Source organism: Falco biarmicus, chromosome 1 (genome assembly GCF_023638135.1).
Source record: "Falco biarmicus isolate bFalBia1 chromosome 1, bFalBia1.pri, whole genome shotgun sequence".
Lineage (NCBI taxonomy): Eukaryota > Metazoa > Chordata > Aves > Falconiformes > Falconidae > Falco > Falco biarmicus.
Window position 1 is genome coordinate 21,183,382 of NC_079288.1, and position 22,934 is coordinate 21,206,315.

General features: G+C 45.3%; 2 protein-coding genes across 15 annotated transcripts in view; one reads left to right on the plus strand and one right to left on the minus strand.

Annotated features, from left to right (window-relative positions):
* Positions 1 to 676: 676 nt before the first annotated feature.
* LIG3 (DNA ligase 3) lies at positions 677 to 16,918 on the plus strand. 4 transcript variants are annotated; one of them, XR_008819925.1, is made up of 21 exons: positions 677 to 817; positions 1,172 to 1,749; positions 2,247 to 2,384; positions 3,288 to 3,485; positions 3,928 to 4,079; positions 5,000 to 5,166; positions 5,846 to 5,923; positions 6,034 to 6,202; positions 6,874 to 7,029; positions 7,485 to 7,616; positions 8,289 to 8,368; positions 8,841 to 8,928; positions 9,935 to 10,012; positions 10,279 to 10,402; positions 10,793 to 10,935; positions 11,746 to 11,820; positions 12,416 to 12,562; positions 13,640 to 13,814; positions 14,732 to 14,823; positions 15,644 to 15,941; positions 16,381 to 16,918. XR_008819925.1 is itself a non-coding variant. In XM_056326877.1 (20 exons), exons 2-20 carry the CDS (start codon positions 1,191 to 1,193, stop codon positions 15,875 to 15,877), a joined length of 2,985 nt encoding a protein of 994 aa, XP_056182852.1. In that variant the 5' UTR covers positions 677 to 817; positions 1,172 to 1,190; the 3' UTR covers positions 15,878 to 16,210. The 4 variants fall into 4 exon arrangements, 1 of the variants encoding a protein (XP_056182852.1); XR_008819926.1 differs by having other exon boundaries at positions 16,386 to 16,918; XM_056326877.1 differs by lacking the exon at positions 16,381 to 16,918 and having other exon boundaries at positions 15,644 to 16,210.
* A 1-nt stretch (position 16,919) lies between these two features.
* Positions 16,920 to 22,934, minus strand: part of RFFL (ring finger and FYVE like domain containing E3 ubiquitin protein ligase) — a 33,823-nt gene continuing 27,808 nt past the window's right edge. For 7 of the 11 annotated variants that reach the window (XM_056326885.1, XM_056326882.1, XM_056326881.1 and 4 more), the window contains exons 4-5: positions 21,813 to 21,896; positions 19,439 to 21,436 (exon numbers count right to left, since the gene is read on the minus strand). In XM_056326885.1, coding sequence (XP_056182860.1) covers positions 20,933 to 21,436; positions 21,813 to 21,896 — 588 coding nt within the window. In that variant the 3' untranslated portion in view covers positions 19,439 to 20,932. The other 4 variants (XM_056326880.1, XR_008819928.1, XM_056326887.1 and 1 more) reach the window with 4 other exon arrangements.

A 22,934-nucleotide genomic window follows, 5' to 3' on the forward strand; every position in this document is an offset into this window, starting at 1 on the left:
CCACCGCCCCTGAAGCCAGCCCACAACTGTGCATTACCGACATTAATTAACCCAGCTTCATTCCTCTACAATTCCTCCCTTTTTTTTTCCTTAACATTTCATGCCTTATGTTTTTAACAATTATCACAACCTTTTTACAAATAAGCTTTTCATAGTCCTCTAATTCCTCTACAATACCTCCCTTTTTTTTTCTTTTCCTTATTAAAATTTCATACTTTATGTCTTTAACAATCATCACAACCTTTTTATAAATAAACTTTTCATATAGTCCTCTATAATTCCTCTACAGCACAGCACTCTTGAAGGGCTCATTTCTGGAGGCTGGGGATAGGGCAGTAGCTCAGACCTGCACGAACACGGCACAGCACTCTCGAAGAGCCAATTTTGAAGGCCAGGTGACACAACAGGACCTCAAACCCGGACCAACACGGCCCAGCACTCTTGCCGGACCGATGTGGTGGGGCCTCCCCTCAGACGGCACCCAACTCGACGCGGCGCCCTGGAAAAGCCGAGCCTGGCAGCCGGGGGAGCGGCATCGCCTCAGCGGCGCCCAAGGCGGGAACGCGCTCGCGGCGCCCAAGGCGGGAACAGCGCGGGGGGCGGGCCCGGCGAGCACCGGCGCTCCACGCACGCGCACGGCCTGGGCGCCACTTTCGGGCGGAAGAGGCGCGGCGCACGCGCGCTGCCCTACGGAAGCCCGCGGGGCGCGTTCAAAGGTGCGGCGGTGGCGGCGGCTCCGGCCTAAAGCGGGGGCTGGAGGGTGTCGCGGCCACCGGCTGGGCCCTGAGGGTGGAATGGCGGCGCCGTGAGGATCTCGGTAAGTCGTTCCCCTCGGCGCGGGACAGGGCGGGGGGGCCTGTGGCGGCGGGAAGCAGTGGTTGGGCTGTGGCGGGAAGGAGGCCTTGAGGCGGGCTGGTGGGCCGGCGCTCGGGTGTGAGGGGAGAAGGAGCTGGGGGTGAGGAGGGGGCTGTGGGGCAGGCGTGTGAGGAGGGTCGGGGCCTGTGGGGCGGACTTAGGGGGTGACGGAGGCCGTGGCGGGGGTGCGGGAGCGGGTCCCGGGTGGGGGCAGGCCGGGGGTGAGGCCTCCGAGAGGCCGCGCGTACCGCACCGGGCATAAGGCGCAGGGCTCAGGGCGGCCGGGGGTGCTCAGTGTCTCCTCTCTTGCTTGCAGCACACACGGAGCAGGCTGGATGCCCGCAGGCAGCAGGACACTAACACAAGCAGCCCGCGCACTCGGCAGGGCCACAGGACTTTTCTCCCCCCAAACACAGGTCACCTTGCCAAGACCCTACCTGTGCTGCGTTGGGCTCCCCGAGGCCAGCCCCGGTTACTGGTACCAGCCGCTGTTACAGCGTGTATCTCTCCAGTCCGCAGGCAGAAAACAGGGGGGTGGTGCTGGGGCTTTGCCTTTCCGTCTGCTTTTGAACACTTGCCTTCGCCAAGCCTGCACGGCTGCAGAGGACATGGCAGAGCAGAGGTACTGCGTAGACTATGCCAAGCGTGGCACGGCAGGCTGCAAGAAATGCAAGGAGAAGATCGTGAAGGGAATGGTGCGCATTGGAAAGATTGTGCCCAATCCCTTCACGGAGTCTGGCGGGGACATGAAGGAGTGGTACCATGTGAAGTGCATTTTTGAGAAGCTGGAGAAGGCCCGGGCCACCACCAAGAAAATCGAAGACATCACAGACTTGGAAGGATGGGAAGAGCTACAAGATGAGGAGAAAGAATTAATCAACAAGCACATCTCAGGTGAGACACGAGGCAGCACCTGTGTCACTTTTCTTATTTACTCTTTTTCAAGGTATGTCCTGATTGCCACGCAGCCATGCCTTTACTACAAAATCCTCACAGATATATTAGTATGACCTAGTGACAGAAGGCGTAATGCTGCTCAGATCTGTGTTTCAGACCTGTAGGAAAGGGAAGAAGTTGTCACTTCTCCAACAGCACTTCTTAATTCATTTGTCAGGACTGATTATGAAGAAGGTCTAGGTGATTTAATTCACATGCAGACACGGGGAGTTAAATCCCAGGACGAAGTATCAGTTATTTTCCATTTTCAGCTTTTTTTCCATGATCTTTAGTAAATTATGTAGTCTTTTAATTTTTGATATCTGAAAAATGATCCTTCACTTTTTTCTCCTCCATCCCCAGTTCGTTTAAGACTTGTTCGTTGCAGTCTATCTTACATAATATGTTGAGGTGTGAGTTTATTTTTGACTGCCGGTTTGAACCTTGTTTTACAGAAGCTAATTGCAAGGCTGCAAGTACACCGAAGAAAAAAGTGATAGTCCAAGCTAAAATCACTGCCACAGGACAAATAACTACAAAAGATCCATTAGCTCTCATCACTCCATCACCAAAGAAGTTCTCTGGCTTCACAGGTAGGACTTAAGAAACTGATTCTGAGAAATCCTTCTCTTCTAATATTGGCATTAGAGGTTTTATAACTTGGTGCAGATCAGTAGGTTTTTATCTATAGAAGATGGTTTAGTTTTTTAAAAAGTAACTAAATCTGTTTTGCCAGAAATTGTTAGTGCTTTCTTACGCTGTCAGTCTTGAAAGAACTGATGTTTTATTTCCTAGTATTCCCAAGGAAACAAAGTTATGCAGTAACCCACATTGTCAGGCTGAGTCGGCTACTGCCTTAGTCCATTGGCCAATTTCAATCAAATGTGAAGGTAATAGATTAAGAATATCCCCTGTGGAGCTCAAAATCTGTAAAAAATTGGTTGTGAGGGATTCCCAATTACGGTGTTCATGGAAGGGAAAACTTACTTCTCAGCAGCTTGTCCTGAGAAACAGCTGCCAGCAGGACAGTCGGTGTGTGAGCACTAACTGACCTGACACAGGCGTGTAGCTCTGAAGCACCCAGAGCACGTGTTGCCACATACACAGCCAGAGATCAGCGTGTGTAGGGCTGTTAGTCTTATGAGAGAAAAGGGGCTGGGGACTTTTTTTCCCCAATAACACAGGAGCATCTGCCAGCAGGAGTTCCTTTAAACCTTTGAGAAATCATATTTGCCTGGTAGAATTAAGGTCCAGAAAATTCTGGGGTACTGTGAAGAGCAAAACTAATGGAAAAAATGGTTGCGTGTTTTTTTTAATAGTAATTACATTTTTAAAGTTGCAAATTTTGGCATAGCACTCATCGTTATTCAGTTCTGAAGCTTTGCCAGTGCATGGGGATTGTTCTTTTCAGCTTGCCAAGCAGAGGTAGCTTCAACTTCAAAATCTGCACCAAATTATATTTGTTAAAAAAGCAGCTTCTTATGTCTTTGATGCAGCCAAGCCAAAGAATTCAGAAGATGTCTCTGCAGACCCTTCCCACAAGTCTAGCCTATCTGCAAAAAAATGTGATCCAAAGCACAAAGACTGCTTGCTCCGAGAGTTCAGAAAGCTCTGTGCCCTGGTTGCTGAAAAGCCTAGCTATAATGTGAAGACGCAGATCATCCAAGATTTTCTGAAGAAGGGATCTGGAGGAGGTACGATTCCTGCTTGGCATTCTTGGTGTATGAAAGTCCTCTCAAAAGCAACCTCAAAGTGTTATTTCAAAAGGAATGGTGAAATAAAATCTGATTGCTGTGTAGTCCAAGCTGTGCGCTATGATGATTTCTAAACTATGGAGGTAATGTTTGCAAAGGGAACTGTTTATCTAAATAACAAATTCAGATAAGAATGTCTCAGTCTAGGATTGTGGGAAATCTTTCTAGGTGCCACCAAACTTAGTGCTGAGATCTGATTTGGAGGACATTTGTGGGTGTTTCCCCTAAGAAATCTCCTTTCACGTGAAGCAGAACAACATGGTGGAAAGAAGCCCCAGCTGGGTGTGTTTTCCCAGGTGTCATGCTAATGGGCACAACCAGCCCTGTACGTGAAAATAAACTGACAGTCTGTAATGGTTTGTGGGGTGTTTTTTTTTTTCAGATGGTTTTCATGGTGATGTATACTTGACCATTAAGCTGCTGTTACCAGGAGTCATTAAAATTGTTTACAACTTGAACGATAAGCAGATTGTAAAGCTGTTTAGTAGGATTTTTAACTGCAGCCAAGAAGAAATGATCCGGGACCTGGAACAGGTGAGTGCGGACAGCAGTTGCCTTCATTTCTGCTGTTCAGTCCCTTGATATGGGAATTTTATAATGTTGGGGTTTTTTTACTCATGTTTGAAAGATTGTTGGCTTGACTGTTAGAATGGCAGTTGGTTATTATTTGTTGGTTGGTTATTTTTTTTCACTTCAGTTTTCGTAGCACTTCCTGCCATCTGGAACCTTTAGAAAATAATGTTTAAACAGAAAGCAAGATAGGAATTCACCTGCAAAACTTCAGAAAGCAAGACTAAAATCTCTAGGCAAGTTGGGCTGCATCTGCTTTGTCAAAACTGCTTTGTCTAGTATATTCCTATGTAACTGATTTGTATTACTTTTTTCGTAATGTCACATATCAAAAATTGTGATTCAATTAATAGGTCTGTTACTGTGAGCTTAAGTTGCTTCATACAATTAAGCTACACTTACATAATTGCAAGTACACACGTGCATTTAATTCTTGTGCATAGGAGTTGATAATTGACTGTGCACTTCTAATTCATTGCCTGATGGAGAAAATAGGTGAATTGGGTAATGAAGTTAGTTCTTTCACCTGTTTATTGCCTTGGTGTATACTGCCTTCTAGTGACATCACTAGAGTGTTTCAGATCCTTGGATTTACAAGTGGATTCATCCTGAAGAAATAAATGGTCTGTGGTGATGCAGCAGTGAAAAATAGAGCAGTGAGATGATACTGGTGGTATTACCTTTTGTTTGCAAATGAAACACCCAGGAAGCTTTATTCTGTGTTGTGACAGCTTTTTTCTAATTTTGATTCCAATTCCTTCGTGCGATCCCAGCATGGTTGCTGTGCTTTATCCTACTTACCGGAACCGTGTTGAAACCCCAGTGGCATCCCCATTCTCTACCCATAGCTCTGATCCACACCCTTGTTTTGTTTTTGGAGACAGGGAGATGTTTCAGAGACCATCCGCCTCTTCTTTGAACAGAGCAAGTCTTGTCCTCCAGCTGCCAAAAGTCTCCTGACCATCCAAGAGGTGGACGAATTCCTAATCCAGCTGTCAAAGCTTACTAAGGAAGATGACCAGCAAAGTGTGCTGCAGCGTATCACGCGCAGGTAAGGAAAGTAATCGGCCTCTGGAAATTTATCGTAAAACTAGGAGTAGTTATCTACATACTGCAAGCTGGAACGGTGAAAAATTAATCATAAACCACAGAGACAGAACTTAACATCTGTAAATCGCTGTTGGTGGTTTGATTAAGACACCTTGACTGCTGACCAGCAAGGGAGAACATGTATGGCTCCTGCTTATGCCAGAGAATTTCATCCTTGCCTGTCAAGAATGCTGCTCAATGTATACTAAACAAGTGGCTTGCAGAACTACCTTAATGGTACTTAGCTGTTAATTATAAGTTGCTGTTCTTAGGTATGTTGGGAAAAGCCTTCAAGCCATTTAGACTGTTGATGATTCTTGGTCTGGCTCAGTTTGTGTTGATCTGAGACTGCAGGTGTTACTATCACTTACTCTTGATGCATTAGTTAAGTGAAATTTGGATGGTATGTCAACACCGAGGCAGAAGAATATTGGCATTCAGACATAAAGGTGCTAAAAAGCCTTTTGGGTATTCTCTTGTGCTTCTGAGATGTCACTTCTAACGTATTCTTATTTGAGTTTAAACCCTCCAGAAGGGGAAGACCTTTTTTATTTACAGAAGCCTGGATCTGTTTCATTTTTTCAGCTGGAAAGTAGTTCAGTTAAATGTCTACCATTTCTGAATCTTCTCTTGCACTTCAGGTGTACGGGCAACGACCTGAAATGCATCATCAGGCTAATTAAGCATGACTTGAAAATGAATGCTGGAGCAAAGCATGTGTAAGTCTTTTCTTGTGAGATAAAACCAGAAGTGGGTGTTAGCCCCACAAGCCAGGAGCGGCAGACCTGAGGTTGATCTGTGTTTCCCTCCTCTCCTCCATTTGTTAAAGGCTAGATGCTTTGGATCCCAACGCTTATGAGGCATTCAAAGCATCACGCAACCTCCAGGATGTGGTAGAGCGAGTCCTGAAGAACCAGCAGGAGGCTGAGAAGATGCCAGGTGTGAAGCGAACCCTCAGTGTGCAGGCCTCTCTGATGACCCCTGTTCAGCCCATGCTGGTAATGTTGGCTCCCCTGCAGCGGTGTCCTTCAGCCAAGCGAGAGATGCATTCTCACATGTACTGTCAGACCCTCACCTTTAAGAATCAGTAGATGGATAAGTGTGTGTAGTGTGAGCGAGTAGAGTGTGCAGCGCTGATTTTTATGTTTAATGCCGTTTTATAAAGTTTTCTACCAAGAGGCCAGTATTCAATGTACTCAGTACTTGCACCTTCAGTGCCACTGCAGAAGCTGAAATCTTGACTTGCTTTCAGTCCAGGAGTGACTTGTTTGTTTGTTTGCTGTCCTTCCAGAAGTGGATCCTTTTTTCTGGAAACAACTTAAGCTTTCCATTGGATTAGAGATTTGAATAAGTTTGGGGGGTTGTTTGAACAAATTGGAGTTAAATATTTACTTCTGGTCTAAGTGCACTCCTACAAAAGACACAGATAAAGATATTTACACCTTTAAGTATTTGGAGGTGATTAGCACTGAAAAGCTGTAATTATCTGGGCATATGCAGATAATTCTAAGTAAATGAGTAAGAAAAGAAAACCTGGAACTGGATATCAGAGACCCTGGACAAAAAGATCAGCAGAGGAATTGGTAGTTCATTCATGAACTTAGGTGAGTAGCTTTATTTTTAAATGTACCATCTGAGTTTGTTTGGAATTTCTCTCCACCTTTCTAAGGCTGAAGCCTGCAAGTCAATTGAGTATGCCATGAAGAAGTGCCCAAATGGCATGTATGCAGAGATCAAGTATGATGGTGAGAGGGTGCAGGTCCATAAAAATGGAGATCATTTCAGCTACTTCAGCAGAAGCCTCAAACCTGTCCTCCCACATAAAGTAAGCACTGATAAACAGTCTGTTCTGTGTGCCAGCTCCTCTACAATGCGACTGAATTTCACAACAGTTTCTATAGGCAAGGAGGATACCTTCTGTTGTAGACTTTTCCCTGATTTATGTAGATACTTGGAATCTGGAAAAGCAGCACTTAATAGAATTGTAATCAATTCATTTTGGTGGACATTAAGAGCTTGAAACTAAAATTAAACTGTCTGCTGTAGAGTCCTCTTTATGCACTGCATTTTCAGAGGCTTGTTGCCAGTTGGGTGGCTTGGTTATATTTGTTCAAGGCTCATTTTTCTATTTGTAGACTGTCCTGTCTGTACTACAGTAGAAAGTAAAGCTAGTGCAGATATGCCTACACATCTCAGACATGTTTCTGGAGAAAACATCTGCATTGGAGCAAGTCCCTCTTTTCAACCAGTAGACATTTTTCTTCTCTGTTTTATCCCAAGGTAGCCCATTTTAAGGACTTCATCCCCCAGGCTTTCCCTGGTGGGCAAAGTATGATCCTGGATTCAGAAGTTCTTTTGATTGACAACAAAACTGGCAAACCACTTCCTTTTGGGACTCTTGGTGTGCACAAGGTAAAAAGATCCTTTGTGGTGATTGGAGCCTCTTATTCTGCCAACTTAAATGCACTAGCATGCAATCTGTTATCACAGGATCGTTTAAGAGATCTGGTGTTTGCTAGAGCATCTGGGGAAAAAAATAAGACCCCCCGAGAAGGCTGATATTAATGAAAATGTACTGTTCTGATACAATAGATTTGATATTAACCTGATCACTAGCAGGATAGTAAGCTAGAAGACCACAATGATGCAGAGAGTATTTAGCCTGTATGAATATTATGTAGTGCTTACATCTAGACAAATGGTCGTGAGAAAGAGGACAATAAAATGAAAATTCAACTGCAAGTGCTTTAATGTAATCATTAATCTGAAGTCTCTGGAACGCATGTTGGGTTTTTTTTGCAGCAATAGTGACAGGTGTTACATTGCCCGAAGTCATTAATATTTGTAGCATTATTTCCCCATCACTGGGAAATTAGCATGTTTTATATTCTTAGTTTTGACACATTCAGTTTAAATCCTAATTCTCAGAATACTTTTGTCTTTGAGAAGAGGCCTAAGCTTCTTAAAACTAAAAGGTTAGGGAGATAAAAATCCATCCTTTTGCTTCTGTTGTTTTTCTAAAACTCCATATTGCTGCTTGCTATGACTGCAGATTTCTTTTAATTGATCGGACTTGTCTTTCAGAAAGCTGCTTTCCAGGATGCCAACGTTTGCTTGTTTGTGTTTGACTGCATCTATTTCAATGACATCAGCCTGATGGACAGGTATGTGTCTGGCACCTGGCATAGTGTGAGAGTAGCCTGACTGGTTTCCCAGCATGAGCTGGCTGGACTACGCTGGCCGCTGCAGCAGGAGCAGTGCACACTGGCTGTTAGGACTGGCCATTTACCCCAGTAAAATCCAGGCAGCATGGGAGAATCCTTGCTGTGCTAAGGAGTTTTACTATGGAGCTCCATCTTGCTCTGCAGTTCCAAAATACCAGGGTTAACTGCATTTGAACCGAACAGCCTGTGGTTCAGTACCCAGCTCATCTTACATCCTCTGAAACTAAATGGACTCTTAATAGAATTTCTGTTTTATAACTTGCTTCCTGGAGGAAAGTAAGAATTGATTGTCCTTTCTGGAACCCTGTAGGTTAAATCATTTAATTACCTAAATAGCCTTTCTCAATGTTCACGTGACTGGTACTTCGTGTTAAAATTGCTGCTTGTCCTTAATTATCTCTACCTGGTTTAGGCCTCTGTGTGAACGTCGTAAGTTTCTCCACGACAACATGGTTGAAATCCCCAACCGGATCCTCTTCTCAGAGATGAAGCATGTCACAGTGAGTTCGATGTTCAAGTGGTGTGGATGGTGATCTCATAGATTGTACTCTGGACAATTCATTGCTCCTTCAACCATGTGGCTTTTTTTATGATTAAGGCTGCAAATCCAGCAATTCCCTGCCTGTCATAATGGTTGTACTTCTGGTCTGGGTGCAAGACTTCTTTAGCTAATGTTATTCAAGGAGGCCATGCCTGTGCTCCCATCTTGTCTCAGCTACAACCACTTCAGTATAGTCTTGCATGTCCACCTATATCTTTTTTTTTCTTTTTTTTTTTTTGGGGGGGGGGGGGAGGAGTGTCTTAATGGTTTTGTAGCCATTGTAATTTTAACATTGTTAGGAGGAGCTAAAGCCTGTTGCAACTTAGTCTGTACTGTGTGATGCTGAGCTGTGTAGAGAAGACTGAAGTGTGATTGAAAGGAGCTAGACAGCTTCCGGTTTCCAAACGGGCAGCTTCAGGTGCCACACAGCCTTGATACATCCCCAGTGCTAAAAACTGCATTTAGACAGCAGCATGCTGAGTTTCTCCTTTGATTGTTATGCACAAGCCCCGTGTCTCATTATTTTTCCCCAGTGCTACTGATTTCTCTGGTACCTTGGGTTTTGGCAGAGAATGGTTGGACATTTGGAGCAGAGAAAGCTTTTTGGGAAGAAAAAATAGCATGGGTCCCAAGGCAGTTGGGTAGAGAAGCAAGCTGCTGGCTGAAAAAATCTCATCTTGCATGTAAGGGACATACTTGGGACATTATCAGTGTGGCTACCTCATCTTTGAGGAGTGTTTTTTAACTAACCCACACTTTTTTTCTTGGGACATTCCCAGCTTAGCCACTGGATGTGCAGCAAAGAGAACATGTACAGGAGTCTCCTTGGAAAAATGTTTTATGAAATCACCTGTTCATCTCTCTGCTCCTGCTTTGGTTTTAGTGCACCACTGCTCCAAATAGAACACCTGAAGACCACAGCCCTTTGACAGTCTTGAACTAACCACAATTCATTTCCTTTTCAGAAAGCTTCAGATCTGGCAGATATGATCACCCGAGTCATCCGTGAGGGACTGGAAGGACTGGTGTTGAAAGATATGAAGGCAGGTTCACGTTTACTTTTCACTGGTGTATGCTGGGAATTGGGGAATAACAACAGAGAGAGATGTGAGGATGAAGGACACAAGGCTGAGCGTTCTTGAAACATCTCTGGGTTCTTGTCGATGCTGATATCCAAGTTGCTCTTTATATATCTGAGCACTGCGGTGCTCTTGTACCGCTAAGCTGGATAAAAGCAAGGGCTGTTTGAGGCGATTGCTGTCCACCAGGTGATCTGTCTGACTGGGGGTTCTGGCCTTGCTTTGCACAGGGTAATTATGAACCGGGAAAACGACACTGGCTGAAAGTGAAGAAGGACTACCTGAACGAGGGTGCAATGGCTGACACAGCAGACCTGGTGGTGCTGGGAGCTTTCTATGGACAAGGCAGTAAAGGTCGGTCTCTGGAGTTGGCTTAAGTCAGTTGTCTCTCAGTTCAGAAAATTCAGCTTTTCCCATTCCAGGCCCACTGTAGCGTTTGGTCTCCTATCAGAATGAGACTGGCTGTAGCGGTGTCAGTCTGCTGCAGCCCATCATGTGCCAGGCTGTGAGTTTACTGCAGGTTAGGTGGCACAGCAAAGCCTTAGGTGCTGGGCTGGGCTTTTACACAGCGTAGAGGCTCTGTTCAGCTGCGTGTATGGGAGCTGATGCTGTGAAGCCATCACAAGCCCAAGGCCCCTTGACTCCCTAAGATGGAAAGGAGGTTTTGGTTCATTACTTTGCTTTTTGAAAAGCTATGGCTTGTCCTGTAGAAGATGCGAACCACCCTGCTCTCCCCTCCTGCAGGGGGAATGATGTCCATCTTCCTTATGGGCTGCTACGATCCGAAGAGCGAGAAGTGGTGCACTGTGACCAAGTGTTCTGGTGGCCATGATGATGCCACCTTGGCCCGTCTGCAAACAGAGCTGGATATGGTGAAGATCAGCAAGGTGAGAGGGGCTCTGGCCTGGAGGCAATCAAAGGAATGCTCAGCAAAGGCCTTCGTGAAAGCCACCTTCTTGCTGTTGAGGTGCTGGCTAAATGCAGATTTGAAGTGCTCTGCTGGGAATGAAGAGAGGCTCAATTAGAGTTAAGAGCAGATAAACCGCTGGCACAAACGTGTGCAGCCAGCTCCAGGTGGGGCACTGCCTGAGAGCTGTACTCAGGTGGGACACCAGGCACCATCTGGTTCCTGCTGAGACCAAGTTGGTTTGGGTAGGGCAGAGCAAGAACCGTTTTTTTGGCATATTGTGATTGGCGAGGGAGGTCACTAGATGGGGCTATGGGTGAGGAGTGCTCGGCCTCTGTTGTCTCCTGGCTCCATAACCTGACTTGTAGTTCAGACTTCTTGTGAGTGGCTTACTTAGGTGAGGAATCTTACTTTCAAGACTTGACAAACAGAGAGCTGAATTTTAATATTTACCTAACATCCTGAAGGCCATTTGCATCAGGATTATAGAATCTTAAAAAAATGGGTAGTTTTATATGAATTGCAATTGGAGCAACGATGCGATTGCTTTACCTATAGAATGATGGTGATTGAGAGCTGTGTTACAGATCATCTTTGTGATTCTCTAGAACCAGTTGCAGACCAGTGCACCTTACACTGCAGGCTATAGCAAGTTTCATCCATACAAAGGCCATGTAATCCCTATATGCTAATCTACTTCTGGGTTATCTTTCAGTAATGTCTTCTGTCAAAATAGGTTTGTATATGATCAAAAGTGCTATCATTTTGGGTTTGTGCTTTTCATTAATAGGATCCTAGTAAAATTCCAAGATGGCTAAAGATCAACAAAATCTACTACCCAGACTTCATTGTCCCTGATCCAAAGGTAAGTGCTGTTACAGTCGTTTAACTATGTTTTCCAGCCTTAATATGGCAATCTACTGTACTTGATTTAAATGTACAGGTTGTCCGTTACAAGAGACATACTTCTCATTCTTCATACTTGGAACAGGAAATTAAGTGCGAGTTTTTATCTCTGAATCTTGCAGGTTCATTTGAAGCTTAAGAAGAAATCATACCTGCAGCACTTCTGGGAAATATTCTTGTGTATTTAATCCCTTCCAGAAGTGAACTTCCTTTAAATTTGAGGCATGAAAAATTTGACTTAAAATGGTTGAAGCACAACTGTAACCCAAAAGTTGCGTTTGGTTTATGAAGTTTATCAGTGTGCTTTGCACCATGCGTGTCTGATAGAAATAGAAAAGATGTTAATGAGAAATTGGCAGTGTACATTAGTTGACGATCTCTGACTTGCTGAAAAAAATAGAAGCTTTTTTAATTAAGGTGACTGAAGAGGTTAGTTTGTGTCTATGGAACTGTGTGCTGGGGGTTGTTGTAGAGGTAGAGGGACACAGACACATTGGAGTTAGTTGATGAGAGAACACAGGAATGTGATGTGCCTTCCCCAATGCTGTGTTTAGAAAGCCCCAGTGTGGGAGATCACAGGGGCTGAATTCTCTAAAGCCGAAGCCCACACTGCAGATGGGATCTCCATTCGCTTCCCTCGCTGCACCCGCATTCGAGATGACAAAGACTGGAAGACAGCCACCAACCTCCAGCAGCTCAAGGTGAGTTAACGTGCTGTGTCTGCAGCACATTCGAGAATGGGTTCTGCCAGCAATCTAGATTTGAAAAGACAAATTCAGATGGCAGGGTATGTAGCAAAGATGTCTGTTGACTGGTACCTATGATGGCATGTTACATTTTCCATTTTTCTAGGCTCAGGCTGCTTGCTGGATTATTTTGATGTGAATCTTATTCTTTCATGGGGCCTCCCAAGTCTCTTGAGCTGTTGTGTTGTACACTTTCAGGAAAGTCTGTGCTGGCAGCTAGTTGTATCAGCCCTTGTAACAGCCTTCATGGTGAGCAATTTCCTTCCTGAAAGAGGTGACCTTTATTCTCTTAAGTGCTTATGGTCATTCAGTCTCCCATTAATTGCTGAGATTGGGGGAGGCATCTGGGAAGTGACTAAGGGTAGCCTGGCCTGGTTCCCAGGCACGGGGCGGGGGGACACACACCAAATGGCAGTCAGCCAGGATCCCTGGGGCTGCACCCACCCCACTCAGCTTCTGCACCTCCTTTACTGATAGGGACTGCTTGGCTTGCTGCCATCCCCAGCAGTGTCAGCTGCTGATGAGCTCTGTTCTCAGTCTGGATGTTGTCGTTTGGGCTGTCTTTGCACTGCCTATGGGGATACTGGCAGCAGGTGGAAGTGCTTGTTCTGCCACCGAAGCAAGGAGTGATTCAGCCCACCTGCTGTCCAGTAGTCTTTCTAGCTCCCTGTGCTGGTAGGGCACAGAAAGGTAAAATACCCTCTTCAGACTGTTCCCTGAGTGAGCAATGGGTATCGCTCATTTTCAGGCTCTGAGGAGTTAGTCTGTCTCACTCTGTAGCGGATGATGTGAATGCGCCTTTTGGTGCCTCCCTGTGTGGCTTCCCTTTGTGTCGAGCAGCTGGGTGGAACACAAAGCTTGAACAAAAGTTGACAGAAAGTGGCTACAAAGAGGTGCAGGAAGAAAAAGCATTTGAGCAAAGACTTCAGGGCAGGGGGGAAACAAACCAGAGGAGACCATGCCTAACAGCTCGTGCCTCATGTCAGAGGTTTCACTGTGGTTAAAGGCAGTGCTTTGTTTCTGGTGGGACAGGAGCTGTACCAACTCTCCAAAGAGAAGGCTGATTTCAGCGTGGCTGCTGCGGAGGAGGATGAGTCCATGGCTGGCAGCAGTGGAGAGAATGAGGGAAATTCCAGGTCTTCCACACCACACAGCACTATTAAAACTCCCCCAAGCAAGTCACCTGCAAAAGCTCAGAAGCCAGAAGGTAAGACGGTGTTTTCCAAGGAGAGGAGCCTTGGGGTGTGTTCTCTGCCTTTGGGGCAGGTTGGCTTTGGATCCCTGTCTTCTGTCAGATGCTTGACAATCCTGTGGCAGCTTTCATGTGCCTGTCAGGGTTAACAGGCAAAGCTGTTTAGACCCTTGGTTTGGCCTGTGTTTCTCACGGTGTGGATTGAATAGCCACAGCTCTGATGTGTGTTGGGATTAAGAAAAGACGGAAATGGCAGATGATGCTGTTTAGGTTGGTGCTTAGGCAACTCATTTAGACAATAAAGCTCTCTGAGATTATATGCTGGTTAGAACGGGTATCTTGCACCTAGCAGGATCTGTCACAGCTTGTACCAAAACTACTTTGGAGTGATTTCCCTGGGACTGCAGTCACTATTAACCTGACAAGATCAAGGTCCTTAGCAGACTGTGGAAGACTGATCTGAACAGCAAACCTGCTGGTCACGTTCCTGCAGATCACATGCCCTTCGGTTAGATGTTTTTGGCCATGAATCAGCATTTAATTTAATTTGTATGAAATTCGTGCATATAATAGGGCACCTGGATGAAGGGGATTTCCAGGTAGTAAACTGCAAAGCTGTGAAATGAGTTTTGTTTCACCAGCGCTTTGTTACTGGGAACAACTTGAAGCAAATTTCTGTGCAGTTTCAAAAAGACAGTGTGGTGACAGCAAGGAGGGAAGTTCAACAGCAGCATCCTGGAAATGAGGGCAGGAAGGTGCCCTACACCATTTGCAGGAGGAAAAATATGTCTTGCTAGTTACATTCTAATTCATGGGTTTTCCAGGAAGCTGGGGGGGGGGGGGGAACTTCCCTTTTACTCTCTTCATCTTCTCCTAATACATGACCAGTATCTGGAAAGAGAGCACAAATGAGACAAGTTTTTGTTTTTTAGAGAGCAAAGCAGTCATTGGATCCCCTCAAAAATCGGAGGAGAAACGAGGGGAGAAGAGAAAAGCGTCTGAGATGGATGACAATGGAAACAAGGTACGGTCAGCGGGACAGCAGCCACTTTGGGGTGGGAGGAAGCTGAGGCAGTTTGGTTTGTCTGTTCACTTTTGTCTTCCATCTGGAAAGTCTTTGAAAGCTTCCTAGAGCAGCACCCTCAATTGAAATGAAATATAATGGCAGAAATGGCAGCAACAGGTCCCCTTGTAAGGGAAGCAGGTGGCTGCAGCTGCTCTGTCTGCAGAGCTGACATAACGGGTTTGTCGTGCTAAAGCCCAGTCCTGTGTTCACCCGCCAGCAATGTCCTGCTCCACAAAGTGCTGTGGTTGCTGAGCAGCTCCTTTTCCTGACGGCTGCATATGAAAAGTTGGGAGGTGTAAAGGAAGAGAACCGTCCTTTTGAGCCCACTGTGCAACAGGTTGTAGGAATGGATTAAAAATCACTGAGCTATAGTTTCCTGATGAGCCTGGAGTAGCTATTTTGATGTAAACCGCAAGTCCCCTCCCAGGGCGGTTACGTTCTCCTACTTTAAAAGCTGATGCTTCTTAGTTAAAGACAAAGACATTACGTTCATGTTTACTGGACCACATCAGCATCATCGCGAAGGTGAATAATGGGGTAATAATTCCCCTTCGCTAGGGAAGCACTGTTCAGCTGGAACATCGGGCTTCCAGAGGAACTGTATGGGTCTTGCTCTTGTGTATGCTTTAGTGGTGGCCCAAAGAGTGGGCACGGATTAAGTGATAACCTCAGGAGCTGTGAACGGAGTCATTTATGCCTGCAAAGAAATTAGTGTCATTTCCAGACGAATCTAATGTTTTACCAACCTGTGCTTCTCATCCTCTTTCACAACATGCAGACACTGCTGGACATATTCACTGGCGTGAAGCTTTATCTGTCACCCTCTGTGAAGGACTTTGACAGAATCCGGCGCTACTTCATAGCATACGATGGGGACCTTGTGCCAGAGTTTGACACAGCCTCAGCGACACATGTTATAGGGGACATCGATGAGAATCCTGATGCTAAGCGTGTGTCTCCCAAATGGATCTGGGAATGCATCCGGAAACGGAGACTGGTAGCCCCATGCTAGCAGTGTGGGACAGCTGACCGGTCCTGACACAGGAATTCCCTGAAGGGGAAGAGCTCAGAACTAGGTAGGTGGAAGAAATGGTGAGGTTTCCTCTGTGGAGACATGGATAGAAATAAAATGCCCAAGTCCATCAGAGGTAGTTCTAAAGATCCATAGCAACCATATGGAATGAATTAAAACAACTCTTTGAAGAAGTGACCCTGCTGAATCCATTTTTCTGCCCATAATGTAGACCAATGCACTTATCCAGGTGCTGGTGTAGTCTCCTTGGGTTTTTAAAGTTTGGCTATTTTTATAGATAAAGAAATAAAACTGAAGCAGTTTCTCCTTTGCTGTCAGGACTTGTTTTCCAAAAGTTATTCTCTACCTGGACAGGAAAAGAGACCACCAAAAACGTGAAGCCATTGGCTGTATTGCCATGATAATTTTGCTGTGGGGCTACAGTTTCTGTGACAGACGTGTCCTCCTGCGCTGACTTTTCTTTCCTCTCTTCCAATGTGCAGCACAGGTCTGTATCCAGTAGCAGTTTACAGCTCTGCTGCGGGCTTCACATTAACACCAGGACACCAAACCAGCTGCCATTACAGCAACTGTAGCATTATCCACGCATCCTCTTGGAGTGTTTGTTTTTGAGCGTATGTTGCTCGTGTGTTCTGCTATTCGTGTTTCAATGTGTAAAAGCTGAGGAAGGAACTGTGCCAACTGTATCATTTAGGATCGTTGAAAAACCTTACCTGAAGGTGTTCAAAATGGCAAGTACTCTAATATTAATGAAACACAGAAGGCAGGTTTTAGAAATGGGTTCATTTTAACTATTTTGTTAAATAACTGCATGTATACACTGTGAAAGGGAAAGTGAGTTGGCCAGTTTACTGGTTCCTTTAGTCTCGAGGGTACATTTTTCCTTCAACCTCTTCTGTACTGGTACCCCACCCACTAATGACACTTGAGCACCTGGTGTCCCCAGTCTTATTTCAGAAGTAGCTGCAGGAGCTCTGCTTTCTCCTAGCCCACTGGTAAAGGAGTCAGAAAACAAGGTGAATTAGATCTCTTTTAAACTTTATTACAAAATTATAAACCAAACTTCTGTACCAAAACTAGTAAGTTTAACCATTGTAGTACCAAGAGAATTCAATAGAGAATAACATGCCATTTCAAGTAAATATTAACTTTTAAAATATTTAAACTATGTACAGTGTACATAAAGCACATAAATATTTCCATTTACTTTATTAGTTCAGATCATTATATTCTTTTGGATCAGTAATCAGTTTCTCCCAGATTTTGATTTTCCTTTAGAAATAACTCAATCACAGAGAATCCATTTTTGCAAGGGAAATGCTTTAGTTGGGAGAAAAAACCAAACCACTTCGGAGTCATACGGTGGGTATATCATCTCACCCCTAAGGTTTCAGGCATTGATCTGCAGTTTGATTTATCTGCTGTAGAAAATAAGCCTAACTTCTACAAGTAGAAGTACATCTGTCCACAGGGGAATAATCTTCCTGCTGAATTTCCCCAGCCCTGAGTTTAATGAAAAATATGACAACATGGAGTTTCACAGTGAATTTACTAAATGAGGCGGTTCAATGCTTTGTACGTGTATTCCTGTACCTCTTAAGAGGTCCCTGTGAGCCCCCTGAAGAGTAAATACAGCTACTGCTTACCTGCAACTTTTTTTTTTTTTTTTTAACATGCTGCATTGAATTGTACCAGTACTCTTCTCATGCTGGAAGCTGTTAAACCTTAAGCCAAAGACTAGAGAACAACCTCAACAGGAAAGAGGTAAAATTCAGAGTTTTTAGTTCAATAAACCTCAGCAGCTGTTGCTTTTTTGTGAGGTTCAGAGACCACCTCCATAGCACAGAGGTTCTGCGACCTCCTGAGTGACAGATTTCTTCAACTTAAGTGCTTTACTCATTTCAACTTGCAGAGCAGAGACCCTCTGCTCCCTGCCAGGTGAGAAGCAAGGTGCTGCTCATGCAGTATTCCACATTTAAGATGACACAAGTTTGATTTGTTAACATATATTACCATTCATGGCAAAAATAGGTGGGGTTTTTTCTGTAACTGCACTTGCACTACCCCAGAAGCTGTAAGTGGACACTTGTTCCTTACACTGTTCCTCTGCCAGCAGCTACACAGGGTTGGTTTGAACACTTAAGTGATCACCCCAGCTGTAAAGGGGAGAGCTCGGCAGGGAACAGCCGTAGCAGAAGGCAGCCAACTTCACTAATGACTTGAAACGAGCTGAAAATTTAAGGCATCAAGATTCTGAAACTTAGCTGTGTTACCAGCCAAACGGCCTCAATCAAGCAGAAAGAGTACAAAATAAATCGCTTGCGATAAGCAGTCTGAATGTAACAGGACTGTAAAACTGAGCAGAGCAGAGGATGGGGGGAAGCTCATTAGTGAACTGAAGTATCTGCAATGATGATTGCTCACCTTACTGACTCAAGGGAGATAAAGTTTGCTTTCTTTCATTCCTCCCCTCTAAAAAGTTCCCTGTACTTAAAGATGATTGTGTCACAGTGGAACCCTTACTATTCTTGAGCTGTACGTTTTCTTCCCTACACCCTCTAAAAAAGACTCAAGCCTTAAATTCATAGCTCCTTCATCAAGGGGAGTCCAGTTTTAAAACAATTGCTGACATATATACTGCAGGGAAGCCTGTGAAGTCAAAGGAATCAACATCAGTCAAACTAGAAATCTCCCTCTCCCTAGTTTGTAAACAGAAAACCACCACCGCGCAAGGTAAGGCTGTATGTTTCGTAGAGTCTCACTCCCCTTACATTTTTCAATAATACAAACTCAGTCTTCAAATAAAACTACTTTTTCCTTAATCGCACTAGGCCAGAATGGACACCAGAGGCTGTCTGCCTGTCCTGCAAGCATAAGGGTTTAACATTAAGTTAAAAAAGTAAAGTTAACAAGCACAGTAGAATTTTAATCTTTGAAAATAAAGTTGTTGCTGGGTGTATATAGCCTAAGCAGCAAAACAAACGTCGCTTTTTGAGACCCCAGTCCACACTTTTGTTTGTTGTTCAGGGGAAAACATAAAGCCTCTGAATCTGGTCTCCATGGTGGGAAGCCAAGCATCCATCTATCCCCCATGCTAGTGGATCAAGTTATTTTAGAATGCACATTGTTAATTATTTCTGTGTCTGCTGCTGGCAATGAGCTCCGAGGAGTCCAGGCACTGCGGTGTAAAGCACTATAGCGGGAAGAGCACAGCCAGGCGGGGCTCCAGCAAGAACCATTCTCCCCAGGCTTCCAGCTTCCGATGGGGTCCCCGTGCCAATCTCTGTAGCGATTCTGACCCTTTCTCTAACGGCGGATGAGGCTTTAAGGCATCACCGGTCCTTACACACACTTAGGACTTAAAGACATGGACGGCCCTTATCACGTACTGCCGGCATATGGGGCACTCGCTCATCCGCTTCCCACACTTGGTGCAGGTGACCATGTGGCCACACTCGAGCAGGACGCAGTCGATGGGTGCGTCCATGCAGATTTTGCAGAGGTTGTCCTCTGTGCCAGGCAGCCCAGCAGCGCCTGAGGAAAGGAGAAACCATGGTTTGCATGAGACAAATGTCATTTCTGTGCAATCTGGGAGCTGGCTTTACCAAAGGACTTCCCTAAGGTACTTTGGCGCACTGAAGGGGGGGTGGGGGGGGGGGCGCGGGAATTATCCAGTGTAGACACAAAGGGAGTACTGGCTCCGTCAGCTGGCAAGGAGCAGAAGGTTAGCATTTACACAGGAATTTGTGCAATGAAAGCAGAAATACCACTGACGTTCTTAGCACTGAGGCAAACGAAGCAACATGGGTCTCTCTCCCAAGTGATAGGATGAGAGAAGACAGCTTCAGGTTGCGCTGGGGAGGCTCAGGTTGGATATTAGGAAAAACTTCACGGAAAGGGTTGTCAAGCCTTGGAACAGGCTGCCCAGGGACGTGGCTGAGTCACCGTCCCGGGAGGTAATTAAAAGAAGCATAGATGTGGTGCCTGGGGACACAGTTTAGCGGTGGACTTGGCAGCGCTGGGCTCATAGTGGGACTCAATGGTAAAGGTCTTTTACAACCTAAAGGATTCTATGATGAAGAATATCACTTACCAGTTTGATCATCGGTGTCAGAAACTGCAACGTAAGAAGAGAAAGTTATTTGGTGAGAATAAGAGAAGCGGGGAGGAGGGTGGCAAATTACCTTGAAGGGAGATTACTAAACCAAAACTGCTTTTTGCTGATCCCCACGCAGAGGTTCAGGCTGGATCCCTGCTCAGGATCTGTTGTTCAACTGGCAAGAAACTTTCTGTTACCGAGCTTTCACAACAGCTAGCGCTTCACAAAGATAAGCAACTATCTAAAGCAATGTCTCAATTTTTAAGACAGTCTCCAAATGTGTGCAGTGTCTGGCTTCACAGAACTACGCCAGAACTGTTCAGTAGCCCCTTGTGCCCGTTTCTTTGCTGTTCGACAACCTCACCGATATTGCTGAGCACAGCTGCGACATGTGCAGGCAGCTGATTAAGAGAAAAGGATAAACTCTGTCAAAAGCACAAGGTACAATGAGAGAATATAAATCCAAAGCAGTTGTCTTAAGTCTGTTACCATTCATAGAGGACAGAGCTTAGCGAGATGTGGTTAAGAAAACACCACTTCTTTGGACAACACTGAGGAACAAACCTACCTATGAAACCAAAGTGTCAAAATGCGTTTCTCTTGTAAGTTATTTACATGTATATGTATTTTTAAACTAGTCACCTAGAACTGCAAACTGGCATCTGAAATTCAAACCAGATACATTCTCCATACGCCACTGTCCCCTCATCAGTCAAAGCGCAGGCTCAGCAAGAGCAGGTAGAAAGAACACCCTTGTGATGAAGAGGACGGAGCCAAACCACCGATAACCACAGCTGTTCCACAGCAGGAGCCGCCATCCCTGCGCACATTCCCGCCCGGAGCTGCCTGGCTGCTTTCTGCAGCGTTTTCCTGCTGGCTTTGCCATGAGCCAATGGGTAGGCGCCCACCCAGCACCTACAGTCACCCATGGACAGTCACGCATCAGCTGTCCTGTGGGTGCCACGGTGACCAGCGTGATCTGCCAGGGCTCTACAGAACCCCGCGATGAAGGGTGCGCAGTTCTCCTTTGTTGCTACTACAGGGAAGTCACTCTCCGAGCTACCAGTACCTCCAGCTACCCTCTCCAGTACAAGCAGTGGTGAGCAGAGCTCAGCTACTCCAACATGCGTCACACTACGAAACAGAAATCTAAGGTAAGCTCTATATCCTTCTGCCATTGTCCCTAAAAAGGGAAAACCTGGAAAACAGGCAGGTTTGCTAAGTTTCTTACCTAGATGTTGAAGGTCTTTCTCTTTATAAAGACGAGTCACTCTCTCTAGCAGCTCCCACTTTTCACAGCAGCCTTTGTAGTTGACAAAGTTGCGAGCAAGAATTTCCTTCAGCTGTCGCACAGAGAGTGTGTCAATGTCGCCGATGCTTGTTAGATCGGAAAGAGAAGCCTTCCTCCCCTGCACCAGGTTATCTTCTGAGTCTGTAGACTGAAAGGGGAATAAAGATGGAATGATTCCTGCCCTCAACACCTAGCACTACCATTTAAATCAACTTTCAACACGTGCACTAGCAGGAATTCATGTTTGGGTGTACATACAACTGATCACTCTGTGAATTCCCCCATCTGTCAGAAACACAAGCCCTAGGATGGAAATATTTTTTTTTATAGTGTCCAAGTGACACCAGTTCTTTCTATATGTGGAAGACAAGGTGATGCCAAAGGAAGGGGTTGGTTTGGTCTGCTGGTGGTGAGTCTGAATTACTGTTTAGTCACCCATATCTGCAGTACCAATTCCGTGGTACACACACAGCCTAGGAAAGAAACCTGGTATTCCTTGTCATCTAATTCCAGGACACACAAACCTGTGTCTCCTCCTCTGTCGGTGCTTCTGCTGCATTCTCAACTCCTGTCATACCGACTTGGCTGGGAGGCACATAACCATTTCCCTAGAAGAGGAAATAAAGCTTTCACCAACAGCGTATCTCCGTGTGTGCAGAAGGAACAAGCTCCAGAGAGGACAAACTGCAGCACAAGGTAAAAGCAAGGCACACTCACAGAAAACACTTCCTGTGCAGCACTTACAAAAACAAGTAAACGAGTAAAACTTTTTGAAACTGAAGTGCAGCAAAGCCCCCCTTTATTTAAACCCCGACAGAATATTTGTACAGTAAGATTGCCACGTGGTGTTCTTGTGAGGCTGGATCAGGAGGAGGCCAAATTTATACACTGCGATATAGACAGATAGATAAGATGCAGTTCTTCCCTCAAGCGTTGCAGTGTGACACGGTGTGATATCACGGCTCTGATGGCACATCAGCTATCACACCGCAAGCTCGGTGTAAGCCTCCTCTAACACAGCTCAGAGTCTACAGGCCATCCTCAAAGTAACCACACAGAAACACCTCCTCAGGTGAGTTCTGGACTGGACAAAGAGGCGATACTAAGCAAAGGACAAGCAGCAACAAAGCTGGAGAGTGAGAAGGGGCAGTTGCTTTGAGCGCTCAATAAAATGAAAGGCACAGCCATGTAATTCTAGCTGACTTGCCCTCAGCAGCTATCATTCCCCTCGGTGGTTTCCCTACTGACAAAGGACGCTGTAACGTTACCATCCTACTTATCTAAGTGGTGACTCATTAATATTTACAAGGCAAAAGAGTAACAACGATGATGAAAGAGCCTGACCTGTAGCAGGATGTCATGCAAGTACAGACAAGAAGCTGAAATGTATCATGGGGCAGTAAGGGAAGGCAACAGAGCTGAATTTGCTGGTAAAATTGGAATACCAATATCCAGAGAACCAGAGAATAAAAGACCTTTTAAGTGATTAGCAAAAAAACATCCTCCCAGGAAAATTCTTCCTTTGTACTAGATCTATCTGCTGAGGAAGCAGAAGGTACATATACTTTCACTGCTCTAGTCCACAGGGAACTAAATACACCTATTAAGTAACAGGACTAGGAGCAGATGTCAAACACTGAGTAAAC